The sequence below is a fragment of the Odocoileus virginianus genome, chromosome 5 (genome assembly GCF_023699985.2).
Source record: "Odocoileus virginianus isolate 20LAN1187 ecotype Illinois chromosome 5, Ovbor_1.2, whole genome shotgun sequence".
Taxonomy (NCBI): domain Eukaryota; kingdom Metazoa; phylum Chordata; class Mammalia; order Artiodactyla; family Cervidae; genus Odocoileus; species Odocoileus virginianus.
Genome location: NC_069678.1, coordinates 1,539,797 through 1,565,179, shown reverse-complemented (window position 1 = coordinate 1,565,179; position 25,383 = coordinate 1,539,797). Strand labels below are relative to the sequence as shown.

General features: G+C 40.5%; 1 protein-coding gene across 1 annotated transcript in view; it reads left to right on the top strand.

Annotated features, from left to right (window-relative positions):
- The window catches only part of LOC110151943 (myomegalin), a 235,849-nt gene that overhangs the window by 7,967 nt on the left and 202,499 nt on the right, over nt 1–25,383 (top strand). The window contains 1 exon segment of the mRNA XM_070467223.1: nt 21,918–21,992. Coding sequence (XP_070323324.1) covers nt 21,918–21,992 — 75 coding nt within the window.

The window sequence follows — 25,383 nt, the reverse complement described above, 5'->3', positions numbered from 1 at the left end:
TGTCCAACTCTTTGCAACCCCATGAATCACAGCATGCCAGTCCTCTCTGTCCATTACCAACTCCCGGAGCTTACTCAAACTCATCTCCATCGAGTCGGTGATGCCATCCAGCCATCTCGTCCTCTGTCGTCCCCTTCTCCTCCTGCCCCCAATCCTTCCCAGCATCAGGGTCTTTTCCAGTGAGTCAACTCTTCGCATGAGGTGGCCAAAGTATTGGAGTTTCAGCTTCAACATCAGTCCTTCCAATGAACACCCAGGACTGATCTCCTTTAGGATGGACTGGCTGGATCTCCTTGCAGTCCAAGGGACTCCCAAGAGTCTTCTCCAACCCCACAGTTCAAAAGCATCAATTTTTCGGCGCTCAGCTTTCTTCACAGTCCAACTCTCACATCCATACATGACCACTGGAAAAACCATAGCCTTTACCAGATGGACCTTTGTTGGCAAAGTAATGTCTCTGCTTTTTAATATGCTATCTAGGTTGGTCATAACTTTCCTTCCAGGGAGTAAGTGTCTTATAATTTCATGGCTGCAGTCACCATCTGCAGTGATTTTGGAGCCCCCAAAAATAAAGTCTGACACTGTTTCCACTGTTTTCCCATCTATTTCCAATGAAGTGATGGGACCAGATGCCATGATCTTAGTTTTCTGAATGTTGAGTTTTAAGCCAGCTTTTTCACTCTCCTCTTTCACTTTCATCAAGAGGCTTTTTTAGTTTCACTTTCTGCCATAAGGGTGGTGTCATCTGCGTATCTGAGGTTATTGATATTTCTCCCGGCAATCTTGATTCCAGCTTGTGCTTCTTCCAGCCCAGCATTTCTCATGATGTACCCTGCATATAAGTTAAATAAGCAGGGTGACAATATACAGCCTTGACATACTTCTTTTCCTATTTGGAACCAGTGTGTTGGTCCATGTCCAGTTCTAACTGTTGCTTCCTGACCTGCATACAGATTTCTCAAGAGGCAGCTCAGGTGGTCTGGTATTCCCATCTCTTTCAGAATTTTCCACAGTTTATTGTGATCCACACAGTCAAAGGCTTTGGCATAGTCAATAAAGCAGAAATAGATGTTTTTCTGGAACTCTCTTGCTTTTTCAATAATCCAGCGGATGTTGGCAATTTGATCTCTGGTTCCTCTGCCTTTTCTAAAACTAGGTTGAACATCTGGAAGTTCACGGTTCACGTATTGCTGAAGCCTGGCTTGGAGAATTTTGAGCATTACTTTACTAGCGTGTGAGAGTCTTAAATCCTGTAGCTTTGCTAAATTCATTGTTTAGTTCTAGTAGATTTTTCTTTTGTAGATTCTGTAGAATTTCATACATAAGAATTATGTCATCCACACAAAGAGAGGAAGAGGGAGGGAGGGAGAGAATTTTCTTTCTTTCTTTCCAATCTCTATGTCTTTTATATATTTATTTATTTTGCCTTATTGCACTAGCTAGCACCTCTAGCACAAAGTTGAATTGAAATAGTAAAAGCAAACATACTTTGCCTTGTTCCTGATCTTAAGAAGAAGGCATTCATTCTTTTACCATTAAGTATAATGTCTCCTATATGTTTTTCATAGATACTTTTCATCAGATTGAGGAAGTCCCCTTCCATTCATAATTTTCTGAAAGTTTTCACTAGGAATGGATGTTTGATTTTACATCTGAATGAGATGCTGTATAATTTTTCTTTTTGATTAATATGATAATTACATAGATTCTTTAAAGAATGTTAAAATTAACATTGAGATCCTGGAATAAATGCCACTTAGTCATGATATATTATCCTTTCTATATTGTTGGATTGGAGCTGCTAAAATTTTGTTAAGGATTTTTGCATCTGTATTCAGGAGGGATGTTGGTTTGTATTCTTCATGTTGTCTGGATTTCATATAAGGATAATTTTTTTCTCATAAAATGAGTTGAGAAATAGTCCCTCTTCTTCAATTTTTGGGGGAGAGTTTGTGGAGAATTGGCATTATTTCTTCCTTAAATGTTTGACGGACTTCTAAGGAAAATTATTAGCATAATGTCTTCAAGCTTCATTTGTGAGGTAGCAGCATGTGTCAGAACTCTGTTCTTTTTTAAGGCTGAATAATATCCCATTATATGTATGTATCATATTCTGTTTATCCATTGATTCGCTGATGGCCGTCTGGGTTGTTCCACATTTGGCCATTTTGGCTATTCCACATTTGCTATGTTGGACTTCTCAAATTCCTAGCTTTACTTCAACTTAGGGAGATGACTAGGCTCTGCCTTAATTCCCTCTCTTATCATTACCAACTATAAACTTTCTCTAAGAAGTAAACTAGGGCAATTGTGTGCTTCACTTCTTTGGTTTATCTATTCTCTGGGATCACTATCTGTGTTGCCTAATATCCAGTGTCTGAAAATCTTTCTTTCGTATATTTTGTCCAGGTTTTCAGTTATTCCCATCAGAGTTGTGTGGTAATAAACATGTGCACTGTTACTTCATGCTGTTTGGAAGTAAAATTGTCTTTCTAGTTATCTTTTAGTTGCATTTTTCAACCCTGGCTACACATTTGAATTATCTAGGGAGGTTTAAAAAAAACTGAGGTACAGGCTCCACTCTAGACCAATTAAATCAGACTCTTTTGGACCGAGGTCCTAACCTCATGTACAAAAGCACTCATGTACAGCAAGTTTAGAGAACCACTGAATTATACAAATAAAAAATAAATTGTGTTCTGTCACTCCAACCAAGACAAAAGGTGGTTGGGTTTTTGTTTTTGTTAAGCAGTGTGGAGCTATAGAATGTTTTAAAGCAGGACATTGATGTATGTAGATCTTTGTTTTAGAACTATAAGTGCAACAGCTGTGTGGGAGGCGAGGTGAAGTGGGTTGACTGAAAAGATGGGATAACAAAGAAGCTGTTATGAATGGTTTGGGGTCTGAGGTTATGAGATCTGAACTTAGTAGGAACAGTGAAGAAGAGATAAATTTGAGAATTTCTGAGGTAGCATTGATGGCATTTGTTAATCAATGAAGTATGGGAAATGAAGAAGAGAAAGGAAACAAGAATTACTCTTAAATTTCTCGGTCAGCTATGGAATGATTACTAATGTCATGTACTGAGGGATAATATGGTATGAAAAGTAGATATCAGGGAAATGAATTGCTTTCATGTGGGACATCCAGAAGGAGACGACTTACAGAACTATATCCTGACCACTAAATTTTTCTGTAGCATAAAAGAGAGAAAACATTTAAGAGTATATCTTTTGAGTGTGTTGTATGATTTTGAACAGATGTTCAAACAGATGTATCTGCTTTTATCTGACTTAGGTTAATATTAAAATCTGTTTGCATTTCTTAGGCATATATCAGTTTACATGAGAGCAAAGTTGATGTCTCCTAGGTGACAAGATATCTCATCAGGGATTATTGCAGACATTTGTTACTCTTTTTCTTTCTTTTTTGTTTTTTGGCTTTTTTATTTTTTGGTGGGGAGACATTTATTCATTCCTCCTTTCTTTGGACAGTAACTCTACATTTTCCTTTGGGGAATTACCTCTTCTTTGCCATTGCTTTATTAAAGTTTTGATGGAACATTCTGCCCTCTTCTAGATAGATGAGGGTAACGAGACCTAACAGTAGTACAGCCTAACTCTCTGCATTAACATCTTGTCTTCATGAAGCAACACAAGAGTGGAAAAAATGGTTGGGACCAATGTTCTTCTTGCTGCCTGGGTTCTTCTGCTTCCCCTACTGCTGTCCCTTCTGAACCTGTTTTTTTTTTTTTTAACTGTTCTGTTGATTCTCTAGGTCTCCCCTTTCAGTATTGTCTTTTTATAAACTAAATTTAGCCAAATTTAGTTCATTAATCTTTTAAAAAATTAATATTAATTTTAAAATTAAAATTAATATTATAAATTAATGTTAGGCATAATTCTATATGCTAGAATAGAATGAAGAATAAGATTATCTGATAAAGGCCGTACCCTCACAAGCTTAAGTTTAATGAAGCTGTATCAGGACTGGTAAGGAGACAGACAGTAAACAAGTAGATAAATATACAAATAAAGTGATTTCTCATACTCATAAGACTTAAAAGAAAAATAAAATTAAGCCATTGGTTAGAAAGGAACTGAAGCAGATGTTGTTTGGTTGCTAAGTTGTGTCCGACTCTTTGTGATCGCTGGACCGTAACACACTAGGCTCCTCTGTCCCTGGGATTTTTCAGGCAAGAACACTGGAGTCACCATTTCCTTCTCTAGAGGATCTCCCCAACCCAGGTATCGAACTTGGCGGGCAGATTCTTTATCACTGAACCACCAGAGAAGCGCCAAGAGGCAGGCAATGGGAGAACTGCAATCGTAAAACTCCTAAGGTAGAAATAAGCTTGTTACGCTTGAGCAACACAGAAAAGACCAGGGCAGCTGGAACATGTTAAACAAAAAGGAGAGTGGCAAGAAGATAAGGGAGATGAAGTGGGCTGGGTTAGGTACATGAGACCTTGTAGGCCATAATAAGAAGCTGATTTTATTCTAAGCACATTGGGAAACCAGGAAGCAGGAGCATTATATGATCTGGAAAATGTTTTAAAATATCACTCTGCTATTGCAATACAGACTTTAGGAGTGAAAGAATGCTTCTAACAGTAGAAGCAGGAAGGGAGCTCTGAAAACTATCCTAGTAAATGGTACAGATATAAGAAAATGGTGATTTAAGTCATGGCAGCAGCAGTGGAGCTGATAAGAAGTGAACAAATTCAGAGCATGTTTTGGAGGTAGAGCCAACAGGATTTGTTGGTATACTGGATGAAAAGAATGAAGTTTAGAAGTGAGGTGTTACATGCCTTTCAAAAAAGAGTAATTTAAATCTAAAATTGCTCTAAAAATTAAGTCTTTAAATAGAAAAAATTTTAATGTCAGCTTTTAAAAAAGAGTAATTTATTCTCCATAGTCTCGGGAATTAGTTTGGGGATGGGCATTGACTCAAGTTAATCCAGACAGGGTTCTTCAGGAGTCTCCTGAAAGTGGCAGCCTTTCTGATGATGAAACTTGAAGGAGAATGTAGGCCTGGGACTGCTGGTAGACAGCTTGCTAAACTTTTCAGACGCTGAGAAGAGAGCTAGCACAGAAAACAATTGAGAGGAGGGGAGGGAAAATCCCTTATTGGAGTCTCTGAATTAAGCTGTATTTGAAACCTCTGATTGAGGTTTTTGCTTAACTTCAGTTGAAGTTTTATCCCCTATCAGCATGAGGGTGGTGGCGGTTAGGTGGGGGGACAAAAGGATGGTGGTCATGCACGGGAAAGACTCTTTGTTGTTGTTCAGTTGCTCAGTTGTGTCCACCTCTTTGCTACCCCATGGACTGCAGCATGCCAGGCTCCCCCATCTATCACCATCTCCTGGAGCTTGCTCAAACTCATGTCCATTGATTTGGTGATGCCATCCAACTATCTTATCCTCTGTTGTTCCTTTCTCCTCCTGTCTTCAGTCTTTCCCAGCATCAGGGTCTTTTCTAATGAGTCAGCTCTTTGCATCAGCTGGCCAGAGTATTGGAGCTTCAACTTCAGCATCAGTCCTCCATGATGCTTCATAAATACTCAGGATTGATTTCCATTAGGATTGACTGGTTTAATCTCCTTGCATTCTAAGGGACTCTAAAGAATCTTCTCCAACATGACAGTTCAAAAGCATCAATTCTTTGGTGCTCAGCTTTCTTTAAAGTCCAACTCTCACATCCATACATGACTACTGGAAAAACCATAACATTGACTAGACAGACCTTTGTCAGCAAAGTAATGTCTCAGCTTTTTAATATGTTGTCTAGGTTTGTCATAGCTTTTCTTCCAAGGAGCAAGTGTCTTTTAATTTCATGGCTGCAGTCACCATCTGCAGTGATTTTGGAGCCCAAGAAAATAAAGAGAAGAAGAAGACCTTGTATAATATTAAAACATCCTGTCCCAGAGGGTTGTATATGTTGACCAGTTCTTGGTGGGAAGATGTAGCAGGCAGGGAAATGGTTGCCTCAGGATACCACAGCCTCTTCTAGTTACTTGCTCTCAGTCTTGTTTGCCAGAGCAACCTCATAAGTACAGGGGATATGTACTGGATCTTAAACAGGTTCCACACAGCGTTCTGTGATTTAGATGTTTGATCACTGATATTTATGGCAGCAGCATTGTCATTGTTATCATTACTACATGTATAATTTTGTTATTAATAATATTTGTTGAGTCCTGGCTACATACCAGCATTATCTATATTTTAAACAACGTATAAGCATAATCTCATTTAATCCTCACTACAATTCTGTGAGAAAGACGCTATTATTATCCCTGCTTTTTTTTTTAAGGAAGGTTAAATATTTTGACAAGTCCACACAGTTATAAAATGGTAGCAGTGGTGCTTAACTGGCAGGTGCTAAATTGTTGTTTCATGTGCCTCAGAGTCATTATTTTTGTTCATCTTATATGCTTTAAAATCTCTTTCCTTTTAATGATTCTTGACCTGCTTTTCCTTAAAAAAAGAATCAAAGCAAACAAAAGCAACAAAAAGCCTTTGGTAGAGCTTAGACAAACATGGTTCCATCTCCAAATTAGCATAACAAGTGTGAAGTGTCATCTGTTTTAAAATAATAACCTGCATTACTAAACTCTGACCTGGCAAGGATTTGCTTTCAGTTCAAGTGACAAAATGCCTGCAGGTCAACACAGAGAAATGAATGACCTGTTTACAACAAAAGGGTATACCTAGACATGAGCGAGAGTCTATCGAAAAGCATCAGATAGCTTCATATTCAGGTTAATAAAATTGGGTGAATCGCACATTTCAAAAGAGAATCTGGGACACTGTGCAAATAACAAAGAGCAAACTGGGCTCACTGCCCAGAACAGTGGGCACATGTGTTCACATAATGGGGGGCTTTTGTCCACTGTGTATGTGCTCATGCACACCCACATTTAATCATACAACATTTGCTCAGAGAAAGTAGAGCCAATAACAGAAATGCTAACATGAACAAGTGACCTCAGTGTACAAACAGAAGCAGTACCATGTTTTTGGCATCCTTTTAGTCTCCATAACATTCCAATCCACACCTTTTTGCCTCATTGCTGTGTAAATCTTGACTTTGAAATCACTAACTAAATACTGAATATAAAATGCATAGACTTATTGTTGTCTCAATAAGAAGAGTTTTCATGAATTTCACCTATCTTCTAAAAGAAAAAGAGTCTGCTTAGGCAATGTATTCTATAGAATACACAAAATGTATGATCCTACAAAAGAACTACTTATCATTTCCTTCATTTTCACCATAAATCTCCTTACCAGTTGTACAGACTTAAATAAGGGCTCTTAATTCTTTGTCCTTCCTTACTGTAAGAAGAATAATAGCTTCTTTGTGAATGAAAGGGCTGGATCTCTAACTCTGCAGCATGACCTAGGATTGAGGGAAGGTTCAGGACTATGTGTATCAGTTACCTATTGATGCATAGAAAACCACTCCAAAACTTAGGATCTGTGATGGTTAATTTTATATGTCAACTTGACTGGATCACAAGGTGCCCAGATGTTGGGCTAAACATTATTTGTGGGTGAGTCTGTGAGGGTGTTTTTGGATATAATCGGTATTTGAAATCAGTTGACTGAGTAAAGCAGGCTACCTCCCCCATAATGTGGGTGGGCATCATCCCATCCACTGAGGACCTAAATAGAACAAAAAGATGGAGGAAGGGAGAATTTACTCTCTCAATCTCTCTGCTGACTACTGAGCAGAGTCCATATGACTGGGACTTACACAGTGGGCCCACTAGGTCTCAGAACACCGCCATCAGATTTCTTGGGTTTCCAGCTTCCAGACAGCAGATACTGGGATTTTTCAGCCTCTGTAATAATGTGAGCCAAACATTTATAAGAAGTCTCTTTCTAATACCAACAGTGTGATTACCAAGGATTATCAGGGGCCCTCTTGGAGACTGCCTACCACAGTCTGCATCTGTTACCTGAACTCCTGGAAATCAGAGGAACAACAAGGTATATACCTTCCCTTCCTTCCTTCTGGAATGAGACTGTTACAAATGAAGCACAAAAAAATCAAGGAGAAGTGTCCCAGAGCTGAGGCCGAAGACTGTGCCAAGCTATGTATGTTATGTTAAAGATTTTTGACTGTATCCTCAGAACAAGAAAAACCTCAGACTTGGCTCACTCAGTCAGCTCTTCCAGCACCCCTGGAAGATATTGCTGGCAGTGACTGGTTCTGTCTCTGCCTTCCCTAAAAGAAAACCAGACACAGAGTCTGGCCCTAGGTGAAGGGACTGTTGAGAACCTGACAAATGGTTCACTTCTCCAGGCTAAGTTTCAGAGCTAGGCAAGCACATGCCTGGTGCCTACAGAAGGCCTCGAAGGAAACATAAATTTTGAAGCAGGTCAGGTGTAATATCACACACAGGGGAATGTTGGTGACTGTGAATACCTGGACCTTTTATGTCCCAGCTAATGGCCCACAAGGTATTCACATGGCTGATTCTGTAAGATAGGTCCTGCCAGCAGGGGGCAGCTGTAGGTGATTTGCACTGTCCCTCCATCAGGTCTGGTCCTCGCGGGTGAGCAGCTCTTGCCAAAGGAGTTGTTGAATCACTAAGTTGTGTCTGAGCCTTTGTAATCGAATGGGATGCAGAACGCCGGTCTTCCGTGTCCTTCACTATCTTCCAGGGTTTGATGAAGTGTCCTAAGCAGCTGGAATTCGCTATAGCCTTTATGAGGATGTCACATGGCTACTTTGATTTCCAGAGCCTATAGCACTTCATGTGACAGGAAGACAAGGTGAGGCAGGTTTGGCTTTTGAGTTGAATGGACAGGTACCTCAAACTGAGACCTGGGGCTCAGGGTTTTCTAAAAGCATAGTTTCTTGAAAATTCCATTCTGGTTACATTAGCAGCAACTCATGAGGCAAACTGTTCCCCCCCCCCCCCCCACATCTCCCTTTCTCATCTGTTCTACCATTTCCCTGATGCCCTATAAAACCCAGAAAAGTTCTGTTGAGCCTTGAAACTATTTGGCAAGGTGGTTGCAAGAGCTGGCCTTGGCTCATATAATTGCTTTTGCCTTGTGGTGTCTTAGAGGTCCCACCTGATGTCTGGCAGTTCATTAATGCACAAAGAGATACTGCCAACAGGGTCAGCAGAAGACAGCACTAGAGAGTATAAGTTTAGCTGTTGTCACACCATCTGGGATGAACCACAGGGAAGCAAGTGAAGCACTCACTCCCAGGATCTTGCAAATGAGGGAGTTGATCCTGTCTTTATTTAAGATTTTGACATCTTATTCATTATGGATTTTTTGTGATAATTTTATTTTTTAAAATATTGTCCTTAAATATTGCATTTGTCCTGATTGCTGAGCCCTGGTCATCTTCTAAAATTTGCACCACAGGTGAGTACCCCTCCCCTCACCTTAAGTCCAGCCCTGAACACCTTCACAGTTTTATTTATTTATTTTTTTACCTTCCCAGTTTTAAATCAAAAGCTTGAACCAGTTAATCAGTCCATCAGCACCAGGACCTTCTGGCCTTGATTTCTCCCTTCCCCTAAGTCTTGAGAATACAATAAAGCCAACAAATAGAGGATACAATAATTATTTTCTTTGTATCACAACTTTTGATTTAGAGTCAGCTAGCAATTTAGGTCACTGGTTCATTTGCAGCTAGAAGGACTTTGTGTGATCTTTGCTTCCCTAGGGGCTCAGATAGTAAAGAATATGCCTGCAACATAGGAGATCCAGGTTCAGTCGCTGGGTTGGGAAGATCCTCTGGTGAGAAGAATGGCTGCCTACTCCAGTATTCTTGCCTGGAGAATTCCATGGACAGGAGTGTGCTACAGTCCATGGGGTCACAAAGACTCGGACACAACTGAGTGACTAACACACAGTATTTCTATACCTATTGGTATATCATAGACCTAGCCTAAAAAATGGGAAATACTTCTGTTATTTAAAGATTATTTTCATTGAAAGGAATCATAGTGGTTAGTATTGAGTGTGCTTCTTGTTTTACTAAACTGATATGGTCTAGAATGCAATTAACTTTTAAAAAAATTTTGTATTGGAGTACAGCCATTTAACAAACAATGTTGTGATAGTTTCAGGTGAAGAGCAAAGGGACTCAGCTATACATATACGTGTATCCATTCCCCCTCACACTCCCCTCCCATCCAGGCTGCCACATAACATTAAGTGGAGTTCCATGTGCTGTACAGTAGGCCCTTGTTGGTCATCCATTTTAAACATAGCAGTGTGTGCATGTCCATTCCAAACTCCCAAACTATCTCTCTCCCTGGTCTTCACACCCCCAACCATAAGTTCCTTCTCTACGTCTGTGCATCTGTTTTTGTTTTGTAAGTAAGTTCATTTGTATTATTTCTTTTTAGAGTCCACATATGAGGGATGTCATACAATATTTCTTCTTCTCTCTGACATACTTCACTCAGTATGACACTGTCTAGGTCCATTCATGTTGCAGAGTATTGTTTTATTTCATTTTTTCTAATGACTGAATAATATTCCACTGTATATATGTACCACATCTTGTTTATCCATTCCTCTGTCAATGGACATTTAGGTTGCTTCTCTGTTATTGTAAACAATGCTGCAATGAACATTGGGGTGCATGGATCCTTTCAGATCATGCTTTTCTCTGGATATGTGCACAGGAATGGGATTGCAGGGTTATATGGTAGCTCTATTTTTATTTTTTTAAGAAACCAGCATACTGTTCTCCATAGTGGCCATACCAATTTACATTCCCATCAACAGTGTAGGAGGGTTCCCTTCTCTCCACACTCTTTCCAGCATTTATTATTTGTGAATTTTTTGGATGATAGCCATTTGGCAGGTGTGATATATCATTGTAGTTTTGATTTACTTTTCTCTAATAATTTGTGGTGTTGGGCATCTTTTCACGTGCCTAATGGCCATCTGTATGTCTTCTTTGGAGAAATGTCTATTTTGATCTGCCCATTTTTTGTTTTGTTTGTTTTGAGGCTGTTAAGTGTCATGAGCTGTTTGTAAATTGTGGAGACTAATCCCATGTTGGTCACATCATTTGCAAATGTTTTCTCCCAGTCTGTGCGGTTGTCTTTTCATTTTTATTGTTTCCTTTGCTGTGCAAAAGCTTATGGGTTTAAGTGGGTCCCACTTGTTTGGTTTTGCTTTTATTTCCTAGAATGGGATTAACTTTTACAGCCACTCTACTCATTTGAACTTTGTAAGGATGAAGGACTGTGGAGGTATGCTCATTTTTTGTCTAGGATTGCCAGATGTTGAGCTCCACAGCTCAGTATGTTGGCTTCTTATATGCTAAGATGAAAATTAAAACAAAAGTGCATACACAAATGAGGGATTTTTCTCATTCAAATTTTTTTCTTGATTGTGTGAGGCTTTCTGAGGCTTTATCTCAATATTTCTGAACCACTGCCAGCTGGAAGAAAGGACAGACAGCTGGTCTAAACTGCTAAGAAATTGACTTCCTGTGGTTCTAAGTGTAGAAGAGGGAATTTGTCTTTGTTGTATATTTTGCCTTTGTCCTGGGAGTGAGGCAGGAGTCCTCTTGGTTGTGCAAATTTGAACCAAATAGCTATCAGGGAGAGCTCCTGATTTTAATTAAATAACTCAAAGCAAATATGTCAATCAGAATTCTGTTTAATAGTGATGAAAGTTGACCTGGGAGAGGTGGAATATTCTTTTACATAATATCAGCAATAATAAGTTTAGTTATTCTTAGGATATACATGACTTCCCAGGTGGCTCAGTGGCAAAAGAAGCCACCTGCCAGGCAGGAGACACATGTTCAATGCCTGTGTCAAGAAGATCCCCTGGAAATGGAAATGGTAACCCACTCTAGTATTCTTGCCTGGGAAATCCCATGGACAGAGGGGCCTGGTGGGCTACAGTCCATGGGGTCACAGAGGTGGAACAGGACTGAGCAACTAAACAGCAGCAACCAGAGATACACACTGAAATATTTAGGGGTGAAGAGTCTGGTTTTTCATATGTCTCATCAGTAACTATGTTGCAGGGGGAGAGAGAGAAACAAATATGGTAAAAGTTAACAATTGGTGACTCCATTGAAGGATTTGTATCACTTCACTGTACTGTTTTTGTAACTTTGCCATATGTTTAAATTTTTAAAAAATTTTCTCAGAATGAAGTTTTAAAAACTGATTCGTGTTGTAGATAAATATTTATACACATATATGAAAATGTATATATACATATATATGAAACATAACAGGGCTTCCTTGGTGATTCAGACAGTAAAGAATCTGTCCTCTGGAGAAGGGAATGGCTACCCACTCCAGTATTCTTGCTTGGAGAATTCCATGGATAGAGGAGCCTGGCAGGCTATAGGGTCACAAAGAGTTGGCCATGACTGAGCTACTAATACTAATACTTAGTTGTAGTACCAACATGAAACAGGCTTCCCAGGTGGCTCAGTGGGTAAAGTATCCGCCTGCAATCCGGGAGACCCAGGAGACACGGGTTCGATTCCTAGGTTGTCAAGATCCCTTGGAGGAGGCATGGCAACCCACTCTAGTATTCTTGCCTGAAAAATCCCATGGATAGAGGAGCAGGCTACAGTCCATAGTGTTGCAAAGAGTTGGACATGACTGAAATGCCACATGTTTAAAATTTTTTTTAATTTTCTCAAAAAAGAAAGTTTTAAAAGCTGATTAATGTTGTATACAAATATGTATACACATATATGAAAATATACATGTGTGTGTGTGAAAAATAACATATATGTTTGTTATATATGTTATGGGATTGTTAGTGTCTGCCAGAATTTCAAAGCCAGAGAAATCCACCTTGGTCAGTTGGGGGACAGGCTAGCAGATGGCATGATACAAGAAACAAAGACAGGGACCATTGCTGTTTGGCTGCCTTGTCCTTAGCAATATGCTTTCTAATTCAGAATCCAATCTGAGCTCTAAACCAGAATCATCACTGCCTTCAGTTATAACCTCCATGGATTTTTTAAGCAGCCTAGGTTGCCTGATACATGCTCCTTGGCCTTGGACTGGAGTCACTTGTCCCATCCTGGTAAATACTCAGGTTTTAGTGATGGTGCAGTTGTCATGAATGCATTGAAAACTATTTGTTTAATTTATTCCTGTATTGTTTCTGGTTCCAGAAATTTATTAACTTTCACATCAGTTCCTTCCATTTTTAAGGCCTAATATTTACATTCAAAGCAAAGCAAAGTATCCAGTTAATTCGTACAAGTCTTTCTTCAGTGTTCCAACCCCCCTTTTCCTAGAAATTTATGTACTACATATCTTGCATAATTCCCCCTCCTCCAACATTGGATTCACATAAATAGTGGGTGTTGAAAGGGTAAGGGGGATTGTATAATTAAATTACCACCAGCTGTCTGAAGGCTTGGTCGTACTGTCTTTCCTTGAGGTTTTTGTTACAGCTGACAGACAAGGCTACCTAGTGAAGTGTGAATAAACACACACACACACACACACACACACACACACACCCATGGAGTCCTCAAGACAAGGGAAGAAGGTTTGAGATAAAGGGAGGAATATAAGACAGAGGAAATAACCACTTTTGCCCTAGAACTCCAACCAGGAAGTAAGGGAATCAGGTCTTTCAACTTCCTTGCCAGTGTCTTGGTCTCATATGATGAATCAGAGAGCTGAGAAGTGGAAAATCTGGGTCACTGGCCTAGCCCTAGAGACTAGTTTGGAGTAAGAACTCAAACTAAAATTCACAACTTCTATACAGGGTTGGAATCCTGCCTGGTATGCAATCATTAATAAAAGAATAGCTATGATTTATTGAATGCTTAAAATGTGCTGTACAATGAATTATACACTTTTCATGTGTTATTTCATTTTGTTCTCACCATTACCCTACTAGGTAGTCATATTATCATTAACCTTAGTCTACAAATGAGGACAATAAAGCACACAGCTTAAGTAACTTGTCAACATCACAAAGCTGGAAATTGATGGGGCTGATCAGAACCCAAGTCTGCCTTAGCCAGTGATGTCAGCACCACTGCACAGCTCTTCCAAATGCGTGGGACCCTAGGCAATCATTCTTGAGCTTCTGTTATGGCTCAGCTGGTAAAGAATCCGCCTGCAATGTGGGAGACCTGGGTTCGATCCCTGGGTTGGGAAGATCCCCTGGAGGAGGGAAAGGCTACCCACTCCAGTATTCTGGCCTGGAGAATTCCATGGACTGTATGGCCCATGGGGTCACAAAGAGTCAGACACGACTGAGCGGCTTTCACTTTCACTAGGCAGTCATTCAGAGGAGACTGGGGACGTTTCTCCTTCTACCAGTGAAACTTTAGACTTTTTAAGTACAAGTATTGCCTTTTGTAATCCTAGTATATGACAAAGCTTTTTATTACTAGCATCCTTCAAGACCCTACTCAGGCACTACCTTTTTCATGAAACTTTCTCTAATCAGATTTAATCAGTCACCCATTTGTGTTCCTCTTTGTCCCTTTATCATAGCGCTTACACAATTTGATTTATATTGTGATATGATGAGTGCCTGCCTCACTTTCCACACTAGATTTTTTAAATTAATTTTTATTGGACTATAGTTACTTTACAATGTTGTGTTGGTTTATACTGTAAAGCAAAGTGAATCGGCTGTGTGTGTACATATATCCCCTCCCTTTCAGGCTTCCTTTGTATTCAGGTCACCACAGTGCATTTAGTAGAGTTCCCTATACTTTACAGTATGTTTGCATTAGTAATCTATTTTATACATATGATCAATAATGTATATGGGTCAACCCGTCTCCCAGTTCCTCCCACCACCACCCCCCGCTTCCCCCCTTGCTATCTATACATTTGTTCTCTACATCTGTGTCTCTATTTTTGCTTTGCAAATAGGGTCATCTATAACAATGGCTCAGTGGGTAAAGAATCTGCCTCTAATGCAGGAGATCAGGGTTCCATCTCTGGGTTGGTAAGATCCCTTGGAGTAGGAAATGGCAACTCACTCCAGTATTCTTGCCTGGAAAATTCCATGGACAGAGGAGCCTGGTGGGTTATAGTCCATGAGGTGGCAAAGAGTCAGACATGACTGAGCACACATACCATTTTTCCAAATTCCACAAATATGCATTAATATATGATATTTGTTTTTCTCTTTCTTACTTCACTTTGTATGACACTCTAAAGAGTGGACCTAAAGGTCCATCCACATCTCTGCAAATAATCCAGTTTGCTCTTTTTTATGGTTGAGTGATATTCCATTGTATAGAGGTATCACATCATCTTTATCCATTCATCAGTTGATGGACTTTTAGGTTGCTTCCATGTCGTGGTTATTGTAAATAGTGCTACTATGAACATTGGGATGCACATGTCTTTTTTTCTGGGAATATGCCCAGTAGTCCTACACTAGATTTTAAACATGAAGTACAAAGCCTAGCACATGCTTTTGTAGGCATTGAACTAATGTTGAACTGCATGAACTAAGGCAACCAAATTGTCTCTGAGTTTTATTAACTAAATACATTTATTTGGTGTCATGAGCTTAGCTGCCTTTGAACTCCCACTTTTTCATTAAGGAAATGAAATATTTTATTTATTTATTTATTTTTTGGAAATGAAATATTTTTAAAAAGCCCCTTTCCCATCACAAATTATTTCTACTTATCTCAAGGGGTGTCTCCCAATCTCTCATAAACTGCTTCTGGTTCTGCTCTCTGTTGCTCTGAGGCACAGCTGCCACTTTGCTTCCTATGTATGGTCCTGGATCGCACATCTCCTCCAGCCTCTGCCCCATTCCCACTACTGGAGGGCAGATCTTTCAATTCATGTACTCATAACCTTTTCTCTCCAGGTTACTTGCATGGCCCAGGGAACCAGGCACATCCATCCAAGTCTCAATCCTGCCAATTAGCTTCCCCTGTTGCACTAATAATACAGATAACAGATTTGCATTTATGAACTCTGTTGGACAGTTTTCACCACATAAAGCTCCAATTTTATTATACCTGGGAACTTGTTTCTCTTACTGGCCCATCATTCAGTTTCTTTAAGGCTTAATTTCCTTACTTATAAAAGAGTGTTGCTTTACTGGGATGTTCTCTTAATACTGCTTGGTTTCTTTTCCTTGCACTTGTCACCATCTGGCATGTTGTAGTTATTTCTTTGTTTATTGTCTGCCTATCTCAGTAGACTGTAAACTCCATGAAAACAGGGTCTTTGCTGGTTATTTTTTTTAACTTCTCTGTCTCTAATATGTATTAATATAATAATTTTGCCTGACATGTAACAGTCCTCAGTAAGTATTTTTGAATGAATGAATGAGATAATGTATCAGAATTACTGTGTACATTTTAAGGCATTCTTCCAGTTGTCTATTTCTGCATAATGATGTACTTCAAAACAGTGGCTCAACACTATTTTATTATATCTTGTCATTTTGTGGGTCAGGAATTTGGACAGGTCTCAGGTGAGCAATTTGTCTGCGTCATGTGGTATTCACTGGGTTTCTCAGTAGTATTCAGCTGAAGTCTGCTCTGGAGTTGCCAAAGCAACTACACTCACATCTGGCATAGAATCCACATGAGACCTAGTGCCTGCATGCTGACTGCTGGGTAATATTTCACAAGTAGTCTCAGGGCCTGTCCTCAGTGTCTCTCCAGAAAAGTAATCACACTTCTTTCATGGCAACTCAGAATATCAAGGGCTTCCCAGGTGGCGCTAGGGGTAAGGAACCCACCTGCCAATGCAGGAGATGTAAGAGAGCAAGATTTGATCCCTGGGTTGGGAAGATCCCCTGAAGTAGGAAATGCCAACCCAATCCAGTATTCCTGCCTGGAAAATTCCATGGACAGAGTAGCCTGGTAGGTTACAGTCCATGGGGTCGCAAAGAGTTGGACACAGCTGAGTACACACACATGAAGACAGAGACACTTTCCTATTTTTTGTCCCTTATCATCCATTCAAATATTTCCTGAAGCACCATCAATTGACCAGTTCAAAGGCAGTGCATTCAGGAAAGAATAATATAACTGGTTTAATTTGTCAACATTATCTATCCAGATTGAGTTCTAATCTAGAAAATTGAGAGAGATATGCAGGGAGGAAGATGTGTGACTTTCTACCATAATGATCCATGGAATCTAGTCTTCTCTCTGCCTGTCTTATAATGAATTAAAAAATAAAATGAAATTCTTAAAAAAAGCTCTGTCAGGATAGGCTATGTTATTCTGCAGTAATAAATAACCCCTAGAATGTCCTTGGAGATCTGGTGGTTAAGAATCTTCCTTGCAATACAGGGGATGCAGGTTCCATTCTTCATCAGGGAATTATATCCCACATCCTGGGGAGCAAATAAGCCCACGCTGCAACTACGGAAGCCCATGCAACACTAGGGAGCCCACGTGCTGCAGCTAAGACCTGGTGCAACCAAATAAATAAATAATTGATTTTAAAAAATCTCAAAATCTCAGTAACTTAATACAACAAAAGTGTGTTTCCTGCTCATCCCACATGTTCAGTTTGGGACAGCAGGAACACTGGACATCAGAGTCATTCAGAGATCCCAGCTGATAAAAGTTTCATCTTGATGAGTATTGTTCTCCAAAGATCAGTACAACAGTGGAAATTGACAGTAACTGGTAGACTGTATTCTTGTTTCAAAATACTCACCCCTTCTTCACTCTGTGGGCAGAGTGCAATTTCCTGCATCATGACTCTGGACTTGGCCATGTGATTCTGGACTTGGCCATGTGACTTACATTGGAGATTGAAATATGGCAGAAGGGACAATGTATTTGTTCTGAGCAGAGACTTTAAGAGACATCACAGTCTCTGCCAACTCTCTTATACTCCTGTATGCTACCATTAGAAGAATATTCCCCAGGTAGCCACTGCTTCTTCAGTAGGCATCCTGGAATGAGAGCTACATGGAGCAGAGTTGAATCCATGCCTAACCAACCCACACCTGAACCACAGATCCTTGAGTGAAATTGGATGTTTGTTGTATAGTGCTGAGATTTGGGAGCTCTTTGTTAAGCAGCATTGTTTCAGCAAAAAGATGACTAATACAATGATCAACACAGAAGGATTTCATGACTAGCTACTACAGATAATGGTTTGCAAGTAAACATATGAAATAGGAACTTGCTAGTATTCTAAGAAGTATAAGGTAAAATGAGATGATATTAGTTATATACTATATAAATACAGATAGATATCTAAAAGGTCTTATAACTATTAAGTTATTACTTGAAAGTGAAAGTCGCTCAGTCAAGTCCAACTCTTTGCGACCCCACGGACTGTACAATCCATGGAATTCTCCAGGCCAGAATACTGGAGTGGGTAGTCTTTCCCTTCTCCAGGGGATCTTCCCAACCCAGGGGTTGAACACAGGTCTCCTGCATTGCAGGTAGATTCTTTACTAGCTGAGCCACAAAGGAAGCCCAATAATACTGGAGTGGGTAGTCTATCTCTTCTCTAGCAGATCTTCCCGACTCAGGAATTGAATCAGGATCTCCTGCATTGCAGGTGGATTCTTTAACAACTGAGCTATCAGGGAAGCCCCTAGTTATTACTTATCTATTGGATAAGGAAAAAAAATTAAAATGATAAATCCTAGTACTCTTTAAACTGTACAATATGATAAAATTAGAAGGTCCTTTTACTATACAATTCCTTTACCTTAAAAAGTTATACTAGGGAAATAATTCAAAAGAATAAAATAATGAAGTAGGAAAAGTTCATTAAGGCATTGTTAATAAGAGTCTAATATTAGAAATAACATAACTATGCAGTAATAGAATATTATTAAGTACTAGTTATATTGATATTATATAATCATTAGAATAATAAATATGAATATTATGTAACAATATGGACAAATATATACTAAATGAAAAAATGGGGGACATAAATATAGCTAAGCTGTACATAACTGTAACTATACAAATGGTTATGTAATATTGAGTATATGGATAATAATTGTAGGAAATATGGAGAAATTTAAACAGTTGTGCTGAAGGAGTGGATATATGGTTGAATATTTTCTTTTAAAATTTAAGACAATACTTATGACTGATTCATGTTGTAGTATGACAGAAATCAATGCAACATTGTAAAGCAATTATCATTCAATTAAAAATATAAATAAAATAAAGTGAGAGGAAAAAATAAAATACAAAAATAAAATAAAAAGTTAGTTCTTTTAACAGTAAATGTAATTTTAAAAACAAAAAAGAAATTTCTTTTTTCAACAATGTACTCTTGTATGTTTAGGGGAGAGTCAACATTTGCATTAGATGACATATTTTTAAAAGATTGGGAAGAAGTTAAACAAACTTTTAACATTGATTATCTCTTGGTATTATAGGTGATTTAATTTCTATATACTTTTCTGTATTTTTAAATTCTTTTACAATGAATGTGTTATGACCTTTGTAAAAATTATTTTAAAAATGACTGAGCATATATATACCTATGACTGATTCATGTTGACATATGGCAGAAATCAACATAATATTGTAAAGCAATTATCCTCCCATTGTGCAGTATTTAGTCACTCAGTTGTGTCCGACTCTTTGTGACCCCATAGACTGTAGCCCACCAGGCTCCTCTGTCCATGGGGATTCTCCAGGCAAGAATACTGCCCTCCTCCAGAGGATCTTCCCAACCCAGGGATTGGACCCAGGTCTCCCCCACTGCAGGCAGGTTCTTTACCACCTGAGCCACTGGGGAAGCCCATCCTCTAATTAAAAATAAATAAATTTAAAAAAACAAAAATTTTAAAATGACTGAGCATATTTTCTAGCCTTGTTTCTGTGACACCCACAGTTTATCTAGTTAATGCTATAATTTCTTGAACATAGCACATGTCTGGCTGTAGACACAGTTCCTCTCCAAACTCAGTAGCCCATAATTTGATTTGAGACAAAACTAAATAGAGCACCAACTTTGGTATGGAAGATGGAACTCTAGCTCTCCCTGCCCACATTTTTTTCTTTCTTTCTTCTTTACCTTCAGAAGCAGCAGGAGATTCTTTTTGAGAGAGGTGACCTGTGAGCCTTGTCTCAGGTCAAGCTGGACCTTAAAACATTTCCTGGAAACATTCTAAGAACAGGAGCAGCACGGTCTTAGGTATAAGCTATATTGAGGTTGGTGGGCGGGTCTTTCAGATATTTCTTCTGAACTCTCAGATGTTACTCTGCCCTCGCAACCCTTAGTCTGTACTGATAATTAGGAGAATTAACTGATGAGGTGGTAGGAGGAATGCTGGTTTGCCCCAGGAACACAGGCTCCCCAGAGTCTCCCCAATACTCAGTCTCACCAATACCCATGCTTCCTGAGTTAAACTCTTAGGATACCTGAGAGGATTAATTTGTTCTAGAGAAGGCTTGTTGGGTCTTTTCTTCAGCAGACACATCTCAGGGGCCACACCATATAGAAGACAGCCTGTTATCAGAGCCTTAACAGAGCCCTTGGGCCTCTTTGGCCTCAAATTTATCATCTGTGAAATAAATATAACTAAGTCAACCTTGCCACATGTGGGCACTATAAAGCTTTCTGCAAATTAAAAAAAGGTCAGTGGTAATGCTAATCACAGTGATTATGTCGCTTAATAAAAAGGTTTTATTTTAGAGCTAAAAAGGAGCTTCGGGGCTGTAAGCACTTTAATTATAGCATGTCTGATATGACTCTGTTACATAAATAGATGATACAGGGTCTCAGGCAGCGGGATCTCCAAAGAGCCTTTTCCCATGATTTTAGAACAGTTAGAGGGAAGATTTGGGTTCTGATGGCCACTGTCTTGGGCTTTCCTGGTGGCTCAGACGGCAAGGAATTCGCCTGCAATGCGGGAGACCTGGGTTCGATCCGTGGGTTGGGAAGATCCCCTGGAGGAGGGCATGGCAACCCACTCCAGTATTCTTGCCTGGAGAATCCCATGGACAGAGGAGCCTGGCAGGCTGCAGTCCATGGGGTCGCAAAAAGTCAGACACATTTGAGTGACTCAGCACGCATGAACGGCCCCTGCCTTGAAGCTTTTCCCGGAAGTTCAGGGACCCACTGCCCACTTGAAGCTAAAAGCCCAGTAGCCTTTGTGCTTGGGAAATTGAAACCCAGGGAGATAGAATACCATAAAATCAAGATGTCTGAGATGGAGGCAGCTAATGAGGCTGTAAGGTTTTGTAAGAATGCCTCCTTTCCCGAGGAAAGTTTCTGGTCCCCACATTAATGGTGACACCGACATATCAGATCTCTGGGAAAAGAGCATCATGTCCTATAACCCTGTCAGGGCTGCATTTGCATTCAGACTGCACCTAAAACGTTCCTAGACTCCAGCTCTGGCTAGGGGGTTACCTGTGGGTGGGATGATGCAGGCACCCAAGGGGACTTCCTCTCCAGAGTTTCCCATCAGTTGGTTGTGTTTTTCCAGAGCCCCTCGGTGGTTCAGGGGAGGGACAAAGGGCTTGGTGCGGAGTCCTCTAAGCCCTCTGCTCCTCTGCCAGCATCATCCAGGCAGGGAAGACGGAAGGGTGTGTTCAGGCGGCGGCTGTAACCTGGGGCCGAGGCGGCCCCAGCACACTGGCTGCGGGGAGCCCCGCCTCCCCTCGCGGTTGACAGCTCAGCTGGTGTCGGGCAACTCGTGCCAGCCAGTGGTGTCAGCCTGGAGTGTGTGCGCGCAGCGCCGCGCTGCCCCGGGCCCCAGCGCCCCAAACAGCTCTGGGCGCCGCTCCTCCTGTCGGAGGCGCTTCCTACTGAGAACAGTCCCTCCCTTGTGCCCTAGCACGGCTAGCTGGAGGTCTGGCCACGTCAAGCGGGGTTTTCTAAAGAAGCACGGAGCAGAGCTCTCTCTTCGCCGACACAGAAAGAGGGAGCTGGGGAGGACAAGGTTCTTTGCGCTGGAGATTCGAGGGCCAGGCTTCTTATTTTCCCAGGCTGCTTCCACTCCCGGGTGAGGAGCGCCCCGCGGGTAAGGACAGCGCCTGGAAAATGGAGCAGACGTGGGCAAGGTAGGTGAGCTGCGTCTTTGCCGCCGCGCTCCGGCTTCAGTGTCCTTCCACCTCCTCTCACATCCCCCCGCGCCCCGGCCCCATTACCCCTTTGGAGAGGTCGCCCCTCACCACTAGGGGCCTTTGAAAGCTTGTCTTTTCATCGCCTCCTCCTCCCTAATTCCCAGCCCACTTCTTTTTAGTCTCCTGCACATCTGTCCATCTGTTCTCTGGGGTCTGGCTGCTTAAGGAATCTCCTTTCCACTTAGTTTCAATGTTAAAAATATCCAGTGAGGCTGCTGGAAGTTTTTGTGGAAGGGTTTCTCTGTCTTTTAATTGATCCACAGATCAGAGGGAATTCCCCCAGGTCTGTCTTTAGAAATACCTTTGATTTCAGATACCTTGAAAAATATCAGATTGCTTCTCAGCCTGCCACGTTTTTCTTCTCAACTTCACCCTCTACTAGTCTCACCAGAGCTCATTTCCAGAGTCTCCAGTTGAAGCTGACTCTGTGGGAGGAAAGGAGAAGGAGACCAGGGTGCTGGTCATTGCTTAGGCTTCGTCGAGGTCAGGGTGACCGCTGCTTTTAGGTCAGAATTTGGAGATACACTGTGGAATTGTGTTTCCTCCATGCCCCACTGCTTCCCCCCAGTATACTTTCAAATGCAGGTCACTCAAGGATAAGAGATGAGATCTTGAGACAAAGAGTTCATTTTTGTTTTTCAGTGGAAGAGTGATGGAAAGGCTGTATTCAGAGATGTTTCCATAACAGATAGGTCTTCATCGCCAAGATTTAGCTTTGGAGAATTGGGTTGGAACTCAGATGTGTGTTATTGAGTTCTAACAGAGGGCAAATTGTACTGACACAGAAGGTAAATACGGTGCTTAACAGTGAAATAGACCTGGGAGATTTTAGCTGGTTGTTCAACATGTGAGAACTGTATAATGTGAACTTTGAAGAAAGTGCACGTTGAAGGTGAGAGTGTGTTGATGAGAAGTACACTATCCAGATCTACTTTTTGCTCTTTTCTGCTCTTCACAGGCCTCTCCTAGAGGCCAGAGTTCCATTTTGAGCATCACCGGATAACGGGAGTGCAGTCAGGAGTCATCAGGGGGATGAGAACCACACTTGAGGGGTGACCAAAGACCTGGGGCTCTTTAGTCTGGGGAAGTAAAGACTTGGGGTGAGAGCTTCAGGGGTGCTGGCTATATTTAAAATTTTCAATATACTTTCAAATGGAGCTCATTCAAGGATCAGAGATGAGGTCTTGAGACAAAGACTTCATTTTTGTTTTTCAGTGGAAGGATGGTGGAAAGGCTGTATTGCTCCCTTCAAATATTTGAGGAGCAATTGGTGGTAGAGGGATTAGACCGATTTGGAATCTCTTAGAACAGAACAACCAATGGGAGCAAGTTGTGAGGATGCAAGTTATAACTTGGTACAAAGGAAAGGTTTTCTAACAAGTGACCTGCCTGGATATAAATAGGTTTCTAACCCTGAAATTATTCAAGCACAGACTTGGTGACCACTTGATGATAATGACAGTGAATGTATCAGGGATTCTTGCTCTGTATCAGTGTTTTTCTCACTTAAAAAAAATTATTATTTATTAACATTTTTGAACCTTTGATGTAGCCATTTCAGACAAATTCAGAAATGTCAGAAAAATCACAAATCATATGTTTATAGTTAAGTCAATTTAACAAACTGAGTATACCCATGTAGCAAGCACTAAGATCAAGAAAGGGAATATAACCAGCACCCCTGAAGCCCTTGTGACACTCCGGATAACAATTATCCTAACTTTTAACACCATAGATTAAGTTTTGCCTGCTTTTGAACTTCATGTAAGTGAAATTATCCCTGTGTACCCTTTTGTATCTGGCTTCTTTGACTCAATCTTATGTTGTACAGTTCTTCTACATTGTGTGTAGTTGCAGTTCATTCACTTTTGCTTCTATGTAGGATTCTATTATGTGTTGATATATCATGTATTTGTCCATTCTGTTATTAATGAGCATTTGGGGCTATTATGAATATAGTGTCCCTACAAAGATTCCTGTATCTGTCTTTTGGTGAACATAACTACACATTTCTGTTGAGTAAGTATATGGAATTGCTAGGTAATAGGAAATGCATGTTCAGGTTTTGTAGATACTTCTGAACAATTTTCTAAAGTGATTATAAAGAGGATATGCAAAGAGATGAGATCCAGTGTAAAGGAGCTCCACGCCACTGGTCATCAGAGAAATGCAGCTTAGAACCACAGTGTCATACCACGATGTGATATCAGAATGGCTGAAATGAAAGAGACAGGAAACACCAACCGTTGGTGAAGTAGAAGAGTCATATGTTCGCACTTTTTTTTTTTCTATCTCTACTCTCAATAAGAAATGTATTTACTCTGCAACCAAATACACACCAATATACAGCTGAATCAAATGTTTCATGTAACAATACTAAACCTTAGTATGTGTTCTGTACTTTGATCTTTCCCAACCTATTCTTTTACTTTAAAAAAAAAATGCTTGTGTGACTCAGTTTATTTCACCACCTAATGGGTCACAGATGGAAAAATCCTGTAATCATATATCGTAACTGATGTCTCAGATACTTCCTAGCTGGTAGCTAAGATCAGTTCATAAACATTTTAAATGTGAGCCAATACAGGCAAGGCACACTGTGCTGAATGCTGAGAGAAAACAATGAATGGAAGACGGTTTCTGCCTTTGAGGTTTTGACTCTGTTGTCTATAATTCTAGAAGAGGCTAAGGCAGACATATGCATTGGCTGCTCTTGGAGCACAGTGATGGTGGTGGTGGTTTAGTTGCTAAGTCTTGTCCGACTCTTGTGACCCCCATGGACTGTAGCCTGCCAGGCTTCTCTGTCCATGGGATTCTCCAGGCGAGAATACTGGAGTAGGTTGCCATTTCCTCCTCCAGGGGATCTTCCCAAGCCAGGGATCGAACCTGTGTCTCCTGTATTGGCAGGTGTGTTCTTTACTACCTGAGGGGTACTACTTGGGGGATTCAAAGAATAAAAATTAACTATAAAGCTGCCATTATATCAAGCTTGCATGTGTTAGCTTTTGTGTTAATCCCTTTGTGTACTTTATTTCACATAATCCCTGTAACCCTGTGAGGTCTGAAGTAAATGTTATCTTTTCTTTATTATTTAAAATTTTGGCTGCATTGGGTCTTTGTTTTGGCACGCTGACTCTCTTGTTGTGTGTGGGGGCTCCAGAGCACGTGGGCTTAGTTGCCCCATGACATGTGGGATCTTAGTTCTCCGACCAGAGATTGAACCTGCGTCCCCTGCCACTGGAAGGTGGATTCTTAACCACTGGACCACCAGGGAAGTCCCTTAAGTAAATGTTAATATAGTCATTTTTAAGACAAGGAAATTGAACTT